This window comes from Penicillium solitum, assembly GCF_028829755.1.
Source record: "Penicillium solitum strain IBT 25940 chromosome Unknown utg000004l_segment0_segment0, whole genome shotgun sequence".
In the NCBI taxonomy this organism is placed as follows: domain Eukaryota; kingdom Fungi; phylum Ascomycota; class Eurotiomycetes; order Eurotiales; family Aspergillaceae; genus Penicillium; species Penicillium solitum.
The window spans coordinates 2,205,839-2,220,520 of NW_027072124.1; the positions used below are offsets into that span (position 1 = coordinate 2,205,839).

At 50.5% G+C, this 14,682-nt stretch overlaps 5 protein-coding genes across 5 annotated transcripts; 4 read left to right on the forward strand and 1 right to left on the reverse strand.

Moving 5' to 3' along the window:
• The first annotated feature begins 431 nt into the window (after positions 1-431).
• N7455_006829 (p24 family protein) lies at positions 432-1,601 on the forward strand. The gene is made up of 4 exons (XM_040953720.2): positions 432-694; positions 907-1,114; positions 1,177-1,364; positions 1,425-1,601. Exons 1-4 carry the CDS (start codon positions 497-499, stop codon positions 1,440-1,442), a joined length of 612 nt encoding a protein of 203 aa, XP_040816096.1. The 5' UTR covers positions 432-496; the 3' UTR covers positions 1,443-1,601.
• Positions 1,602-2,031: 430 nt separating this feature from the next.
• On the forward strand, positions 2,032-2,848 carry N7455_006830 (uncharacterized protein; the record flags this gene model as incomplete). The annotated part of the gene is made up of 2 exons (XM_065605437.1): positions 2,032-2,166; positions 2,453-2,848. The coding sequence occupies 2 exons, from the start codon at positions 2,032-2,034 to the stop codon at positions 2,846-2,848; spliced, it is 531 nt and encodes a 176-aa protein (XP_065461291.1).
• A 99-nt stretch (positions 2,849-2,947) lies between these two features.
• On the reverse strand, positions 2,948-3,816 carry N7455_006831 (uncharacterized protein; the record flags this gene model as incomplete). The annotated part of the gene is made up of 3 exons (XM_040953703.2): positions 2,948-3,627; positions 3,694-3,712; positions 3,775-3,816. The coding sequence occupies 3 exons, from the start codon at positions 3,814-3,816 to the stop codon at positions 2,948-2,950; spliced, it is 741 nt and encodes a 246-aa protein (XP_040815862.2).
• Positions 3,817-4,559: 743 nt separating this feature from the next.
• On the forward strand, positions 4,560-12,550 carry N7455_006832 (type I polyketide synthase; the record flags this gene model as incomplete). Its single annotated transcript, XM_040953463.2, has 6 exons — positions 4,560-5,317; positions 5,376-5,901; positions 5,957-6,494; positions 6,555-11,212; positions 11,276-11,596; positions 11,651-12,550. 6 exons carry the CDS (start codon positions 4,560-4,562, stop codon positions 12,548-12,550), a joined length of 7,701 nt encoding a protein of 2,566 aa, XP_040815904.2.
• Positions 12,551-13,211: 661 nt separating this feature from the next.
• On the forward strand, positions 13,212-14,672 carry N7455_006833 (uncharacterized protein; the record flags this gene model as incomplete). The annotated part of the gene is made up of 1 exon (XM_040953623.2): positions 13,212-14,672. The coding sequence occupies one exon, from the start codon at positions 13,212-13,214 to the stop codon at positions 14,670-14,672; it is 1,461 nt and encodes a 486-aa protein (XP_040816077.2).
• Positions 14,673-14,682: the final 10 nt, after the last annotated feature.

A 14,682-nucleotide genomic window follows, 5' to 3' on the forward strand; every position in this document is an offset into this window, starting at 1 on the left:
ATCAAGGCTGGCCATGTCTAAATTCACTTCTCTCTGCTGCGAGTCTTCCATTGCTCGTTGGATGTTGAATACGCTGTGTGATGCTTTCTTGCTTTGTGCCTAAAATTGGTCAATTGGAGCTTTCTGTTACTGTTTTAGCATAAAACATAGTTGTATGTTCGTAGCTGATGCATAGGGCAACGAGATATATGTTGCGGTATACCTTGCAAGACTTTAAATGATTATTCAACTAAATGAATAGACTATCCCATAAGAGACTCGATTAAACGAGAGAATAGAGATAGAAAGATCAATTACCATATTACAATCTAAATCCAACCAACTAGAGTCCAGTATACATCGAGCCAAGACCGAATGTCAAGGCGGAGCGGTGTTTATTGAAAGTTGGTCCGAGCGCCGCCAATTGACACCTTGCGCGTTGACCAACAACTAACATCACCACCACTCAACTCGTCAATTCCCCCAGACTCATCGGAGTCAGCCGAAACCTTCCACTATGCGATTCTCAACAAGCACCATCCTGGTCACCGCGCTGGGGTGGATCACCGCCGCGACCGCACACACCATCCAGCTCAAGGCTCACACACGAGAATGCTTCCACGAGTCACTGCACCGGGACGATGTCATGACTGTCACTTTCCAGGTTGGAGATCGGGAGTTTGGAGGGAGTGGAAACCTTGAGGTTGATTTCTGGGTATGAACTATCCCAGCCCCGGTCTTGGTGTTGGGTGTTTTGGATGTTGGTCGGGAGTCCTTTTCTGCTCCGATGGTGGCACTGGCCATGACATATCGGATCCAGAAACTGAGAGTCCTACGTCTTCCAGGACTAGTTCAGCTGCTACATTGGGATGGAGGGACAATTGAAATAGCGAACAGAACGCAACTGCTAACGCTCGGTCGCCGCAGGTCGAGGATCCCCTGAGAAACCGCCAGTACTTCAAGCAAGCCGTTGCCTCCGACGACTACTCCTTCACCGCACAGGCGGACGGCAAATACAACTACTGCTTCAGCAACGAGGGTTGGACCTCGAACTCCAAGGAGGTCTCCTTCAACGTACACGGAATTGTCTACGTGCCCGAACACGAGATGGCACAGGATCCCCTCGAGGTCGAAGGTAAGCGCGGGGAACAACAGCCGACAGCAGAATATTGAGACTGATTATCTGATACTATCTAGTTCGCAAACTCTCCGAGGCTCTGACCCAGGTGAAGGATGAGCAATCGTACATTGTCGTGCGTGAGCGAGTACACCGCAATACCGCAGAGAGCACCAACGGCCGTGTGAAGTGGTGGAGTATGTTCCAGCTTATGGTGGTTATTGGCGAGGGTGTGTTCCAGGTGTGGTGGCTCAAGAGATTCTTTGAGGTATGTGTGGTTCCTTTGATTGAGACACCGGAAGATGAGATACTAATGCTCGATATACAGGTCAAGCGTGTGGTCTGAACTAGATCTGCCGTGTTTCCTTGATCAAAAATATCTCCTTTTCCCCCATTTTCCCCTTTTGTTATGCATCGATGAGCGGCAATTGTGGATTTTGGTATTTCTGGAGCAGTTCGTTTTCAGCGCGATTTACCAGGATAAATTTATCACGTTTTCACGCCATGGTGTTTCATGCGACCGACCATCAAGTCTATATAATATAAATCTGTATTACCACAGTGACCCATATGACCTTCATCTGGACTTGGATACTTGGTAGTAATTATAGTTGTCCCGAGGATGGCCGCCAGTGGCTGGTAAAAAGTACCGCAACCCAAAAAAGAATGCGGAGATACGTGAATTCTGACCCAATTGATAATGTCGCATGTTTGGGCAAAAAAAAAAGAATGAAACCCTTTTCCAAAGTACAAGGGATTTCTCGCAATTACTTTATTTCACCGCGACTAGTATACATTGACCCCACAACTGAGTAGAGACAACGTACAAACCCCGTTCTCTCAAATGCAAGGGAGGAAGTCTGACCATCGAGGACAGGAACAAAAATCCGATATCACTCACGACCACCTTACATGGTATTCTACCTTGGATAGTGATGGACGACCTTGAGGGAAACTCTAGCTTCCTAAACAACCTTGATCCGAGCGATCCGCTCTTCCATGTTTGCTGGGGTCGACAGTCGTGTTCAAGCTGCCTGACTGGTGGTGTTGCCTGCAGCTGGTGTGCCATAGTAGGTCAAATCCTTTTATGACCAACTTTGCCTTTTTTGTAGTCAAGCTTTACGTTTCTCTCCTTCTCTCCTTTCCCCATGATTTACATTCCACATGCGCAAGCTCTCCACCATACTCGTTTCATATCGTGCTCCCTTGCGTCCCCATCCTGCAGAATGGGGAGAGGGGTTTCAAGGCCACATCTCCCACCAGTATTGCATTTTGCTTTGATTTGATCAGCACGATCAGGCCCATGATCTTCTCCTCCGTGCTGGAAGAAACTGACTATTGATTGCTATGATATAGTCCTCGACCTGTGTTCCTAACCCATCGCGGGTTCCGATATTTGCGCCTTTCGGCTCAGAAAATATCTGCCCCCTTGGCTCCAAGGAGAGATGGGAGTTGAGAGCTATGCCGTTTGGGTGTAATGCTAGTACTGTGACTGTTCTGGCAGTAATCGGTGCTGTGCTTACGACGCTGGTGTTGGGCGTGGTAGGGGTTGGATTGGTGTGGCTTGTGTGCCGGACTCGACGGCGTTGGAAGGAGGTAGAGTATGAGGAGCTTGACGAGGAAGGGCAAAGATCATCTAGGTGGCGAGGTTGGTGTTTGGGGCTTGGGTCCTTTGTTGGTCTCTTTCCTCAAAGGAGTCGGACAGAACGTCAGCCTGAAGTCGACGAGGAGACAAGGCCGCTGTTGGAGTAGATTCAAATCACAGGTGATGCTATATTTATGTCTATGAGCTGAATATGGAATGTATAGGGATTGTTTCTTGGTATATTGATATATAGATTGCTACCCCAATCAAGCGACACAGTTGATCATCTCGCGTGCAACTAAAGCTATCTCCTCAGCGGTCTGCTTGCTTCTTGGAATTAAATGCCCCGCGCCATGATCAAACAGATCAGTACTGTCTGGATCGCACATATTGTATAGTGCCATTGACCCATCAAGGAACGGATCCGACGCACCAACAACATGGAAGGTGGGAATAGTGATTGGTTGTTCATCATAGTCGTCAGCTGTAAGAAGCTGGCCAGTCACGGGGTGCACCGGTGGCCATCCGCTGAAAAAAATGGCGCATTTAATTCGAGGCCTCCGACCAAGTTCTCTCTCTCTTCTTTGCTCCTCGAGAATAAGCGATGCGCCAACTTGGGCGCCCTCAGAGAAGCCAATCACACCATCAATGTCGTTGTCACTGTCAAGAATGCCAACCAGACTGTCCACGACCTCGACGATACATGAGAATGTGGGATCATCTGCCGCCTTTGCAGCGGCTTTGATTGCTTCTTCCGGGGTATCGCGTTTCGGGAAATCACTCATGTTCGCATGAACCCGTTCAGGCCCATCGACCCTGATGAAGGTATAGTTGGGTGGTGGACCGAAAAACCCAGCGAAATGTGGGGGAACATGCACCTCAGTGGCTCCCTGCGTGTAGTGGAAACTGGCATTTCCATTGGACGCGAGGGCATCAGCGAACGGACCTGGATCCACCATTAGTTCTTTTCCAACGTTCTCTTTCAACATTCATTGCATCAACTGCAGCTTACCTAGCTGTGTTTGGAGAGCCTATATATTCAATGTCAACTAAATGATTTTGTTTCCACGTGACAAAAAAAGGCTTGACATACCTTGGCGCTGCAATAGCCTCCTGGGAGACATAGAAACTTCATCACAATGATCAACTGGGGAATATCTTCGGAGAAAAACGCGAGATGGAATACCAGCCGGAGTGTTCTATAAGGATACTTTCTATGCAAAGGCACGGGCGAATTATGCCATCAGGAATCTGCCAGGATCCCGGGGGTTTTGCCCCTGTGCTTGGAATGTACCAAGTACGCACCCTCGCCTTAGCAAGGGCACCGGAACGAAACACTATCCAAAACATCGCAAAGACATGGCTTGGAGCGCAAGATCAGATCTACTGATCCTGATCTGCAGCCCTGGAAGCCAAAAAATGAGAAGAAATGAGTGGAGTTGATGCTTTGATGCACGGAGGATCCAGGATCCCATTGACGTGCCCGCGATTTGCTCGATTCGTCATCAAGGAAGACAGGCATGGGCCTTCCTAAGTTCTCTCGACGTATCATTGCCTGAATCAAGGTTGAATCCCCTGTTTCAATCAGGAAACCACAGGATGCAGATCGGCACGCGCACGCTTGGATGGTCATGCAAGGGCGGTTTTGACTCTCTAACAAACTATTTTGACGCCCTTTATTATTTGTTATCTGCCTTTCAGGAAGTACTTGGATGAACCAATTGCCCGTTTTGAAAGCTCCGGGATTGTATTATTCTACACATTCTTTTCTTGCAAATCGATATTTGTTTCTTTGGACACTTGCTGGACGTTGGTGGTGATTACACTGCCAGGTACATAATTCAACATCTTCGAACCGGACACTGAATCTATCACAAGATGCGCCTTCAACAGCCCTGCGGGACTGGAACACCAGTCACCGAGATCGCAAATGCCACTTTGCACGAGATGCCTAGTGAGAACCTCGATAATGCCACCGGCGATGTACCCAAGCGAACAGCCATCATCGGCATGTCCTGCCGCCTCCCAGGAGACGTTTCAACGGCTGAAGATTTCTGGGACCTCTGCTCTCGAGGCCGAAGTGCCTGGTCGCCAATTCCGAAGACCCGCTTCAACGCTGATGCCTACTACCACCCTGATCCCGATAGACCAGGCTCTTTCAACCCGGTAGGAGCCCACTTCCTGAAAGAAGACATTGGCCTATTCGATGCGCCCTTTTTCAACATTACACTGGTGGAGGCACGATCAATGGATCCGCAGCATCGCATTTTCCTTGAATGTGTGTACGAAGCGCTCGAGAACGCTGGTATCCCGACCCATGAGATCACCGGCCAAAAGGTGGGCGTCTTTGCCGGCGGCTCATATCCCGACTATGAAATCAACAACACACGAGACATCTCAGCTGTCCCCATGTATGCTGCCACTGGAACGGCCATGGCATTGCAGGCGAATCGGATTTCGTATTATTTTGACTTGAATGGGCCTAGTGTTACCGTCGACACAGCTTGCTCTTCCAGCTTGTCTGCTCTCCACCTGGCTTGTCAGAGTCTACGGAACGGCGAATGTTCGATGGCCATCGTGGGAGGGTGTCACTTGAATATAATTCCAGAGCCTTTCGTCTCGATGACACGTTCTAGGTAAGTGAAATCGACCGGTCTCGTGAAACACATAGGCTAATTACCGCGCCCCTAAAAGATTACTTTCCGACACTGGTCGCTCATACCCATTCGATCACCGCGGCACTGGCTTTGGCCGAGGTGAAGGTGCTGGTTGTATTATATTGAAATCTCTCGAGGATGCCGAGGCGGCTGGAGACGCCATCCGATCTGTAATTATCAACAGTGGCCTCAACCAGGATGGACGGACCAGAGGTATTGCAACACCAAATGGGAAGGCACAGGAGGCATTGATTCGCCAAGTCTATAAAGAGGCACGTATAGACCCGTCCTTGGCAGGATTTGTCGAGGCTCACGGCACGGGAACCAAAGTCGGTGATCCACTTGAAGCCACTGCATTGAACGCCGTCTTTGGAAAGGGACGGACTCCGCGTCAGCCATTGCTTATCGGGTCTGTCAAATCGAACATTGGCCACACAGAAGGAACGAGTGGCGTTGTTTCTGTGATCAAAACGGCTCTGGCACTTGAGCGAGGCTTCGTACCACCAAACTGCAATTTTGAGAAGGCGAACGACGCGATACCCATGGAAAAGTGGAACATGAAGGTGAGACCAAGCGCCAACTTGAAGTATTAACAAACGTAGCTAAACGCCCAACTAGGTACCCAAGAAGCTGATGCCTTGGCCTCGGGGCAAACCATATGCAAGTGTGAACAACTTCGGCTTTGGCGGGACCAATGCCCATGTTATTCTACAGCGTGGTCCCAGACACGAAGGCCAACTTGCAGCGAACAACGATCCTCTCAAGCGCAAATTGTACGTTGTCTCTGCCTACGATAAACAAGCTACTATTCAGCTTGGAAAGTCCATTGGAGCGTATCTCGACCTTTACCCAGTGGTTTTCAACGACAGCACTTTGGATAACATGGCCTACACGCTGGGACAGCGACGAACATTCCTGCCATGGAGATTGGCATCATCAGCAATCCTTGGACAGGAGCTGACTGCCTCGCTATCTACCGACGCAGTGCCTGTTCGTTCTTCCAAAGAGCCTACTGTCGGCTTCGTGTTTACTGGACAAGGTGCGCAATGGCACGGTATGGGCAAAGAACTTCTGAGTACCTACCCGGTTTTCAAGCAGACCATGCAAGACGTGGATGCTTGCTTGAAATCGATCGGTGCTACTTTCTCAATTATCGGTATGTCCCAATTCCAACAATGCCAACTGCGATATTGAGCTAGTCTAACCTCCGGTATAGATGAATTGCTTTTGAGCGACCCCAGCACAAGCTCCATCTCTGCTGCATACATGAGCCAGCCGGCTTGTACCGCAGTGCAATTAGCATTAGTTGATTTGCTCTCCTCCTGGGGCATTCGTCCCAAGGCAGTGGTCGGCCATTCAAGCGGAGAGATTGCAGCGGCTTACGCGGCAGGCATTCTCAATCTCGAAGAATGTGTTCGTGTGGCGTACTCTCGTGGTGTCGCAGCGAACTTGGTTGCAAATGACAATTCTCTTAAGGGAGGCATGTTAGCGGTTGGAGCTAACGCCTCAGACATTCAGCAAATCTTGGATGCGATGCGAGGCAACCAGGCAGTTATTGCCTGTGTGAACAGCGAATCAAGCGTCACTCTGTCTGGAGATGCGGAGGTTATCGGCCACCTGCAGACTGCTCTGGACAAAGAAGGGATCTTCACACGAAGACTGCAGGTTGAGGTTGCTTATCACTCTCACCATATGAAGGCTGTGTCAAAGGAATATCGATCCCTGCTCGGCAAGATTGCGCCTCGGGACTCCGAGGTTCCTTTCCACTCGACCGTTTATGGAAAATTGGTTCCAGGAAGCGCTTTGGATGCCGCCTACTGGGTCGATAATCTGGTCTCCCGTGTGGAGTTTGTGGAGGGTCTGAAGAGCCTTGTGACTGACGAGGAGGGAAATACACCAATCAGCACATTAGTCGAAATCGGCCCTCACCCTGCCCTGCAATCACCAGTGAGAGATATTGCCCAGAAATACGCCCCGAATAATAATGTGCAATACCTCCACACCTTGAAACGAAAGGTAGATGACATCGAGGCTGTCCAAAACCTTGCTGGATCGCTGTTCACGCAGGGTATGAACCTCAACTTCCAAGCTATCAACTTCCCGAACCTGAAAACAACGATAAGGAAGCCGGCTGTTTTGACAAATCTGCCCAAATACCCGTGGAATCACTCAGAAAGATATTGGTTCAGCTCACGGTTAGGTGATAACCATTTCCATCGCCAATTCGCTCGGAGTGATATCCTCGGCTCATTGTGCATAGAGAATGTCGACTTTGAGCCTCGGTGGAGAAATATCCTTCGTGTAGAGGACCATCCTTGGATCCGCGAGCACAGAGTCCATGACACCAACGTGTATCCAATGACCGGATTCTTGGCGATGGCCATGGAGGCTATCTCACAACACGCACAACTTCACCATATTACTCCGGGAAAGATCGACCTCCGCGACATCTTCATTAGCCGTGTTCTCGCCATCGCGGATAACTCATCCGTGGAGACAATGCTCAGCCTGAAACCAGCCCGAGCGGAAGCTCCCAGTAAATCAGTCCTCGGCTGGCACGAGTTCAAGGTTTTCTCATGGGCCGAGGGCCGCGGATGGGACCAACACTGCAATGGTTTCATCATGGTCCACGAAGCCAAGGACGTCAATCCTGTGGATGGGTCTCGACAGGAGCTCGAGAAAACCACACGCTTCACTCAGCAAGCATTGAACATGCGGAATTCCTGTAACGTGCCAGTGGACAGCAAGTTCCTCTACGAGAACATTACCAGCGGTGGTGTCCATTACGGTCCTCTTTTCCAAGGACTGACTGATGTATCTGTGAGCAGGGATGCGAAAGCAATGGCTACCCTCCGTATCCCAGACACGAAGGCAGCAATGCCCCATCAACACGAAACTCCCTGCATCGTGCACCCTGTTACGCTTGATCTTTGCAGTCAAGTCATGTGGGTCCTGTGTGGTTACGGCGAGCCCGGCCCGCAAGTCACCCATGTGCCGTCGCATGTCAAGCAAGTCTCCGTTTCATTGTCCCAGGAACTCAGTGCTGGCACTGTACTGCAACTCTATGGTAGCAAGTCAGGAAATGAATCCGCAAGCAACCCTGAGACCAACCGCATATTCGCCACTCTTCCCAGCAACCCAGCGAACCTGCTCATTGACATCAGTGGTATCACTTTGGTGCCAGTATCGAACGATATCAAAGGCTCGAAGGACACTTCGCCTGACCAAATTTGCTACAAGGTCCAATATGAGCCTTGCTTCGATTTCCTCGCTGCTGAAGATTATCGACAGCTCCCTCGCCCCGAGACTAACACGGTCCAAGGCCTTGAACGAATGCATCGACTTGAGTCTGTGGCGGAGCACTACCTCGCACAGATGGTCAAGTCTGTGACAGAAGAAGAGGTGTCGAGCTTCGAGCCCCACCATCAGAAATTCTATCGCTGGGCTCAGAACACTTGCAAAAACGCGGGCATCCAACATCCCTTGCCCCTTGACGTTCTCGAACAAAACAGAACCGTCAATGGAGCAGGCGAGTTGACATTCAAAGTGGGGGAGTTACTTCCCCAAATTCTCAGGGGCAAGGTAGACGCCTTGACTCTGCTGCTGGAGGATGACGGAATCGATCGACACTACCGTGACCTTGACGCTCTTAAAGAGGCTTATGCAAATGCCTCTGTCTGCATCGACAAGATGGCACATCAGAACCCTGAACTCAACATCCTTGAGATTGGTGCTGGAACAGGTGGTGCCACCCTGCCTATTTTACAGAGTCTGGGTGGAGGTGAAGCAGGATCTACGCCTCGGTTCGGCCACTACACCTACACGGACATCTCTCCCGGCTTCTTTGAAAAAGCCAAGGCAAAGTTCGAGAACTGGGGACGCCTCATGACATACTCGACACTCGATGTGTCCGCCGATCCCACTGGCCAAGGCTTTAGTAATGGCACATATGACGTTGTAGTTGCTTGCAACGTGCTGCATGCTACTTCCGATATCAGCCAAACAATGTCAAACATCAGAGCGCTTTTGAAGCCTGGTGGCAAGATCCTACTCATTGAGGAAACTGTCCCGAAGGCGCGTCACTTCCCATTCGTACTCCTCCCTGGATGGTGGCTGGCCAATGACAAATTCCGCAACGACGGGCCACTCCTCACCGTCGAAGGATGGAGCAATGTGATGATGGAAAATGGCTTCTCTGGCGTTGACTTGTGTGTCGAGGAGTACCCTGGAGCATCTTTCCAATCTGGTTGTCTTATGACATCCACCGCGAAGAGCCCAGTAACCGGTCCCGCAAACCCCGGCGACGTTGTGATTCTCGGCATTGACTCGCTTGGCAGCGTATCGTCCCTTAGCCTTGAATCTGGCCTTCGGAAGATGACTGGTGTTGACCCCATCACTGCTATGGACTCTGATGAGGTTGATGTCACCGGCAAATGGTGTATTTTCCTCGGGGGCATGGATCGCTCAATCCTATCGCACCTCACTCAAGAAAAATTCCAGACACTGCAGCGTCTTCTGAGCCGGGCTCGAGGTTTACTGTGGGTTGTTCGTCACAGCAAAACTGACTTGGAATCTCTTGGCGCGAACATGGCGATCGGACTGGCTCGTACTGTCAGATCGGAGACTGGCCTCCAATTCGCCACACTTGATCTGGGGGAACGGGAGACCATGCCCGATGCCGAGGCCGTGAGACACATGCTCAATGTATTCAACGGAGTCTTCTGCGAGACATCGCAGCTGACACAAAACGACTGGGAGTTTGTTGTCCGAAATGGCAATGTTTGTGTCCCCCGCTTGATTGATAACAACAAATTGAACCTCAGTGTCCAGCAAGAGACACCGGATGCGCCTCCGCAGATGCAGCCGTTCAAACAAGATCGCGCTTTGCGACTTGCTGCTGGCGACGGGAGGGGCCTTGATGAGCTTTACTTCACAGACGATGTTTCCCGCAATGGAGCCCTGCCGGAAGACCACATTGAGATCCAGGTCCACAGCACCGGTCTGAACTTCAGAGACGTCTTGATGGCCATGGGGCAGCTTCAAGGAGACAGACTCGGACAGGAATGCAGTGGTGTCGTGACTCAAGTGGGAGCTGAGGTATCCGACTTCAAGATTGGAGATCGAGTTTGTGCGATGTCACCGGGTTCCTTGTCAACTTTCACTCGCTGTCCGGCTTCTGGATCCTGGGCAATTCCTGACGATATGCCATTCGAGATCGCGGCTTCGATTCCTGCTGTTTTCTGTACTGCTTACTACTCTCTCATTGACTTGGGACGATTGACTAAAGATGAGAGCGTCTTGATCCATGCCGCCGCAGGAGGTGTTGGCCAAGCTGCTATTATCATTGCTCAGAGTGTTGGAGCGAACATTTTTGCAACCGTCGGCAGTATCGAGAAGAAAACCTTCCTCATGGAAACTTACAAGCTCAGGGAAGACCATATCTTCTTCAGTCGTGACATGTCATTTGCGCAGGGCATTCAGCACGCTACTGGTGGACAGGGTGTTGATGTTGCTCTCAATTCCCTTAGCGGTGATGCTTTGCAAGCCACATTCGAGTGTGTTGCGCCCTTCGGTCGTTTCATTGAACTCGGCAAGCGCGATATCACGACAAACTCTCGATTGGAGATGGCTCACTTCAACGAGAACATCTCCTTCGCATCTGTCGACTTGGGTATCGTTAGGGAGAAGCGTCCGCAATTGACCAAGCGGCTGCTGCGTGATTCGTTCAAGCTGTTTGTCGACACCAACGCCCAGTCGAGGTGGTCTGTCACCACTCTTCCCATCTCAGATGTTGAGGTTGGATTCCGGGCGCTGCAGGGTGGACAAGTGATCGGCAAAATGGTCGTCCAGGTTACTGATGACTCTATGGTTAAGGTATGTTTTCTCAAATTTATGACTATCTTATCTCGACCGGATGGTTGCTAACTCAGCATATAGGTCCATCCCGCTAGAAGGGACGAGAATCTTCTTCGCGCAGACGCTTCATATATGATTGTTGGTGGAACCAGCGGGATTGGTCTCGACATTGCTAGTTGGTTGCCAGAGAAAGGAGCCAAGAATATTATCCTGGTTTCTCGAAGTGGTGTTAAGACTGAAATCGCGGGGCAAACTGTTCAAGATCTTACTCGCCAGGGTGTCAATGTGGAAGTCTGTCGCTGCGATGTGGCGGAGAAGCAGAGCGTGGTGCAAAATCTTGTTCCGCTGCTCGCTCGCATGCCTCCCGTTCGTGGTGTTGTATACGGCGCTATGGTTCTCCGGGTAAGTTGTTCAACACCAAACACCAAATCACATCTCCGCTAACTCGTCTGTCAGGACACCCTCTTTGAAAAGATTAGTTTCGCGGACTACCAGACCGTGATGATGCCCAGAGTCCACGGAATCTGGAACCTTCAGCGGGCGTTGACAACAACCAATGGTAGCGTGGATTTCTTCGTCAGCCTTTCATCCGCCGCTAGCTTTGTTGGTAATATCGGCCAATCCCCCTATGCAGCTAGTGGAACCTTCATGTCCGCGCTCGCCCAGTACCCCGAGACAGCCAAGATGCGCTGCTCGACAATCGATCTCCCCATTGTGCGCGGAATTGGATACCTCTCCGACGATCAGAAGCGCGAGGCCATCGCTAAACAACTCGGCACAGAGTCCGTCGATGCAACAGAAATCCGTGGCCTTGTGACTGCAGCAATCCGCAATGAGTTCGACCTCTCGTGCCAGGGACACTGTGTGGTTGGCTTTGAAGGCGTCAAATCCACACCGGTCAATGAACAGCCCTTCTGGGTAACCGATACCAAACTGTCGCACCTGCTGCGCCTCTCCACCCTCGCTGGCGCGGGTGACTTGGCCGAGTCTGCGCAGAATAGTACCGAGATTCCGCCCGCAGTTGCTGTCCGGCAATGCAAGGCCCGCGAAGCGGCCGAGGTAATTGTTGGGACTGCAGTGCTCAACAAGATATCTACCATTCTCATGCGTCCAATGGAAGACCTTGACCCTGCTGCACCTATCACAGTTTATGGTCTCGATTCGCTGGTCGCCATTGAGATCAGAAACTGGATCACCCGCGAGTTGGAAGCTAATTTGCAGATCCTGGAGATCTTGACCAGTGAATCTATCCCGGCTCTTGCTGAGACGATTCTCAAGAAATCGGGTATCCTTACTTCAGACCTGAAGGCTGAGTGGGGTCTCGATGTGGCTGAAGGCCGAACCGGCCAAGAATGAATATTTCCCTCGTCTACATTCTTTGACTGAAAATATATCCTGTCAAATGTTAATCTCTTGCTATTTTTTTTTGGCAATGTCTTGTACTTTACAACCTTTCTTTTATTTTGTTTATCTTATTTTGTCGGCATAAAGATTGAAATTCAAACGTTTCCCCTACATAACTGGTTCATCGTCTATTGATTCGACGGCTAGGTAGCTTTATGTAGGCCGGGGTCACACATGAATTATCACATGTTCTTGCGGCGAGAAACATTCCCCATCGAGTGCGTTGGCGACTATCAGTGGAGAAAAAGGGATTGCCAATGCTCTGGGCGACGTCAAATCCCCGTTTTCTCCTCGGGGGCCATCGCACTAGTAAGAGTATTGTTAGGCTTGTACGAGATATAATACCCTTGTAAAAAGCGAAGTCTAGCGGTTGCAATATCCTTGAAATCTACCCCTGTTGACCCGTAAGCCCTAGTGACATCTCTGTATTCTAGTTGGACAATGCATCTTCCTAAAGGAGGTAGAGACATGGTGGCCCCCCTATATCTGTTACAATATATTAAACTGCATGTATTAACCCCACATCCCGCGTCTGACAGTTCAAATGCCGGGGATTATTTATTCAAGTTATGTTTTCTCTAAATTGTCTGCCCACATCAACCAAAAAGTAGCCATGGCACACCAGGAGGTTTTTCAAGTACAACCTTTCGGGTGGGAAAACGACCTAGAAGAAGAGCGCTTTAAAGTGTCTACATTGGACTATTTGACAGCGTGTACCTACAACAACTACGCTCTATTCTTTCGACTGGAAGACGCTGAGAAGAATCGAGCCGTTGATGTCTTGAAGGCTGGCCTTGAACGTACTCTGAGCCAAGTACGCCATCTTTGTGGGACAATTGAGAAGGACCCTACCGGTGGCCATTCATTTGTCAAGAAAAAGGACAGTGCCGTCAAATTATACGTTCAATGGCTGGATTCTCCAGATATCCGCCAGGATTACCCATCATTTGACGAGATAGAAGAGGGCAACTTCCGTACCTCGGTATTGGGTGATCTTCAGCGATGGAGCGTACCTCCTATGACATACGGAGAGAAGCCAGAGGCACACCCGGATAATAGCCCAGTGGTGGCGTCCTATAAAGCCAACTTCATTCGTGGTGGATTGGTCTTCATTATGCACCATCTCCACTATGCCAATGATGTTATGGGATGGGCTGGGCTCACCCACCAATTAGCCGAGAACTGTTATGCAATTGTCCATCAGACAGAGTTTCCCTCGTGGGATGCTCGCTGCTTGGATCTGTCTCGTTTGGCCAAGGCTGAAGTGCGCGAGGAATTGAAAGTTGATGGTCCGCCACCGCCTGAGATTCATTCGGATCATATCCCAGCCCAGAGTCTGCTCTTCCATTTATCCAAGAAGAAAGCAGCAGAGCTCAAGAAGCTCGCTTCTCCGACAGATGGCACATGGATCTCTACCTACGATGCCTTTTCTGCATTTATCTGGCGAACGGTTACGCGACTAAGGGCACCAATATTCAAACCCGATCTCTCAGCGCCACTATTCTGGGCAGAGGCTATTGATATGCGGCGCCGACTCCACAGCCCCAAGGTTCCCCCGCGCATTCAGCAAAACGTTGCCGCCGTGGCAATGTCGCCCACGGCACCTTGCACTGCCCCAAGCGCCGCAGAAGTTATCTCCGAGTGGCCGCTGCCAAAGTTAGCCTTCTACATCCGACAGTTAACCAACAGTGTTACGCAGGAGGCGTTGGACCTGGCACTGGAAATGGCGGCCACGGTACGCGATAGAGCCGCGCTGAATACTCGGATTGATTCACAGCCACCGATGTCGGTACTCCAGACAGATCATCGCGATGCCAATGTTTCAAGTGCCAACTTTGGCTTCGGCTCTCCAGTTACATACCGTCATCTGATGGATTGTGTCACCCAAGGTGTTTTTATCATTTACCCACCGCGAGACCTGTCTCCTGAATCGAATGACGGGCCTGAGTTCTCTCTTGCGTACGAGAAGAGCCTCAAGCAGGCACTCATTGAGGACCCGGAGTGGAACCGGTACTTTGAATATAGGGGTGTCGATGCCATGGATGCTCGTTACGAGGATACCTGTTCTGTGTGAATGTGAATTG

Excerpts from the sequence above, each read along its gene's own strand:
- N7455_006829 (XM_040953720.2), top strand. The coding sequence starts at position 497 with ATGCGATTCTCAACAAGCACCATCCTGGTCACCGCGCTGGGGTGGATC. Across the intron at positions 695-906 it reads ACCTTGAGGTTGATTTCTGG|GTCGAGGATCCCCTGAGAAA; the intron begins GTATGAACTATC and ends CGGTCGCCGCAG. Across the intron at positions 1,115-1,176 it reads GGATCCCCTCGAGGTCGAAG|TTCGCAAACTCTCCGAGGCT; the intron begins GTAAGCGCGGGG and ends GATACTATCTAG.